General features: G+C 54.0%; 1 protein-coding gene across 1 annotated transcript; it reads left to right on the top strand.

The window, feature by feature from the left end:
* Window positions 1–122: 122 nt before the first annotated feature.
* Window positions 123–2,402, top strand: DQ04_12011000 (putative surface protease GP63, putative,metallopeptidase; the record flags this gene model as incomplete). Its single annotated transcript, XM_009316660.1, has 1 exon — window positions 123–2,402. One exon carries the CDS (start codon window positions 123–125, stop codon window positions 2,400–2,402), a length of 2,280 nt encoding a protein of 759 aa, XP_009314935.1.
* Window positions 2,403–2,491: the final 89 nt, after the last annotated feature.

The raw sequence follows: 2,491 nt of genomic DNA, 5'->3' as shown, positions 1-2,491 counted from the left end.
TGCTCCTTGTGCACTGCGCCGGCAGCACTCTCGCAGTGTCGGAGCACCACCGCTGCATCTACGACTACGTATCTAATAAACTGCCTGGTGTTCAGACAGTGACACCTATTGCGAGCACTCCGATGCAAACTGTATTGGCTGATTCAACTCGTTATATGATAAAAACGGACTTCAAGCTTCCCAATTCTACGAGAAACAATCGGCTCGCGTTGCCAGAGGCGGGTTACAGACCTCTCCGTATCAAGGTGTTCATGGTGGATCCGATGAAGGGTCACAACTGCACTAATGAAGGGGATAAGCACGTAAATATTTTCGGGAACACAATGAGCTGCACCGCGAATGATGTCCTTACAGAGGAGAAGAAGAAGATTCTGGAGCACACGATCCTCCCCGAGGCTGTGAAGCTGCACTCTGGCCGCCTGTACGTGAAGCCATCACAGTACCGTGTTGTTGCCCCGAACTTCAACGATAACAATCCCTGCGGTGAGCTGAACATCCCTGAAGAGCACCACACTGAGGGTGTTGACGACGTCGACATGGTGCTGTACGCCACTGCTGCGCCGACCGCTGATGGCGCCTTTGCGTGGGCGGCGACGTGCGCGGTGCACCCCAATGGGCGGCCGCTGATTGGCGTGATCAACTACAGCCCGCGCCACATCGCACGCACGTCACAGGCCGTCCGCGTCGCCGCACACGAGATTGCGCACACCCTTGGGTTCAACGTGGAGACCATGCATAAAGAAGCGAAGAAGAATGGGAAGGGCGGAGTGACGGCCAAGATCGCCCGCAAAAAGAAGGTCTTTGTTTTTGATGCGGCGAAGATAAAATTATGGGGATCGTATCACTACAAATGCAAGAACTTTTATGGCATGGAGATGGAGGACAGTATGACGTGGACAGCAGATGGGCAGCCAGCGGAAGTGCCGCAAAATAGTGCTTTTAATTTGTTGTCGACTCTTTCTAATGGAAGAACAGAAATAGAGTCTCTTGACGAGAGCAAGTGGAAGAAACGAGGGAGTAAATGGGCTGAGTGGGAGTTGTCCACAAAGTTTGGTGTGAGTTCCCACTGGAAGCGCCTCGTTGCGAAGGACGAGTTGATGGCAGGTCTTGTTGGCGCTGGATACTACACAGGACTGACACTTTCAGCGTTCGCTGATCTGGGGTATTATCAGGTCGATTGGGCGAAGGCGGAGCCGATGAGCTGGGGAAAAGGTGCTGAATGCGAGTTTTTACAGAAAAGGAAGTGTGCTGAGGATGGTGCGTCTAAGTACCCCAGCATGTTCTGCGAAAAACCTGATGATGCTATGCTGCGGTGCACGTCTGACCGTCAGGCGTTGGGGAAGTGTGCTACTAAAGAGTACGAAAACCTTCCTGATATATACAGCTACTTCAAAACCCCGAGGGATGGTGGCAAGATTCTTGGTGGAAGGCGGGAGGACATGATGGACTACTGCCCCATTATTGTCGCAAGCAAAGGCTACAGCTGTGTAGATGGCAACCAGAACAACATGCCGGGGAGTCTGGTCGGTGAGAACTCGCGGTGTGTGAAGGGCAACGATCTGACTGTCTTGGGAAACGAGGTTGGCGACGTCTGCGTGCACGTAACGTGCAAGGAGAGGTCGGTGTATGTGCAGTACGCTGGTGCCCCCACGTATTCCTTGTGCCCGGAGGGGGGGTTCCTGAAGGTGGACGGTAAGTTCAATGGGAACGGTAACATCACTTGCCCGCGGTACGAGGACGTGTGCACCACCATGCTGCCGCCGGAGACTGAGGGCAGCGCGGCACAGTTTGTTTTCGACGTTTCCGCCGTGCGGATCAGCATGGCTGGAGAACGGGACATTGAGGACCCAATGCCTGCAAAACAGGAGGAGAATCAACCTCAAGTTGCACAGGCCACCCAAAGCAACGATGTCACCGTCGCTAACACAGATGCCACCGTCGCTAACACAGATGCCACTGTCGACAACACAAATGTCCCAAGCCGCACGGGGGATCCCGAGACTGCTCAGCCTCAGCAGGCGACGGCCAACCAGGTCACAGGTAATTCAGCAGACAACACAAATGATGCGACCGACAGAGAGGTGCTGTCTTCTGTTACGAGCTCCTCGGTGTCGCCGAGGGAAGCTGTCACTGGTGAATCAGAAAACAACAGTGCGCTTACGACCAGTGCTAGCCACCATCAGGCCACCTCCCCTACGGTCAGAGCTGCAACAGAAACGTCACCAACGTCTAACAGCAATTCTGACACTACTCCCAGTGCTTCTGTTGAAGGACAGGAGACCGTGACAGCACACAGCACGAACCTTGATCTCAAGCTGAATGCTGATGGTGGTGCTGCTGCCTCCGCTTTGATGCCTTTTGTGTTGGCCGTCGTGGCCGCCTCTGCGATCATGGCGCACTGAGTGTCTGTGTGTGGGTTGGTGGGTGTTAAACACATTTTGTTTTCTTGCTCCGTGGGCATGTCTCACGCACATTCTTTTCTCTCTCTTGG

Source organism: Trypanosoma grayi (assembly GCF_000691245.1).
Source record: "Trypanosoma grayi strain ANR4 Tgr_1201_V1, whole genome shotgun sequence".
NCBI classification, from domain to species: domain Eukaryota; phylum Euglenozoa; class Kinetoplastea; order Trypanosomatida; family Trypanosomatidae; genus Trypanosoma; species Trypanosoma grayi.
This window is presented reverse-complemented; position numbering and strand designations above follow the sequence as displayed.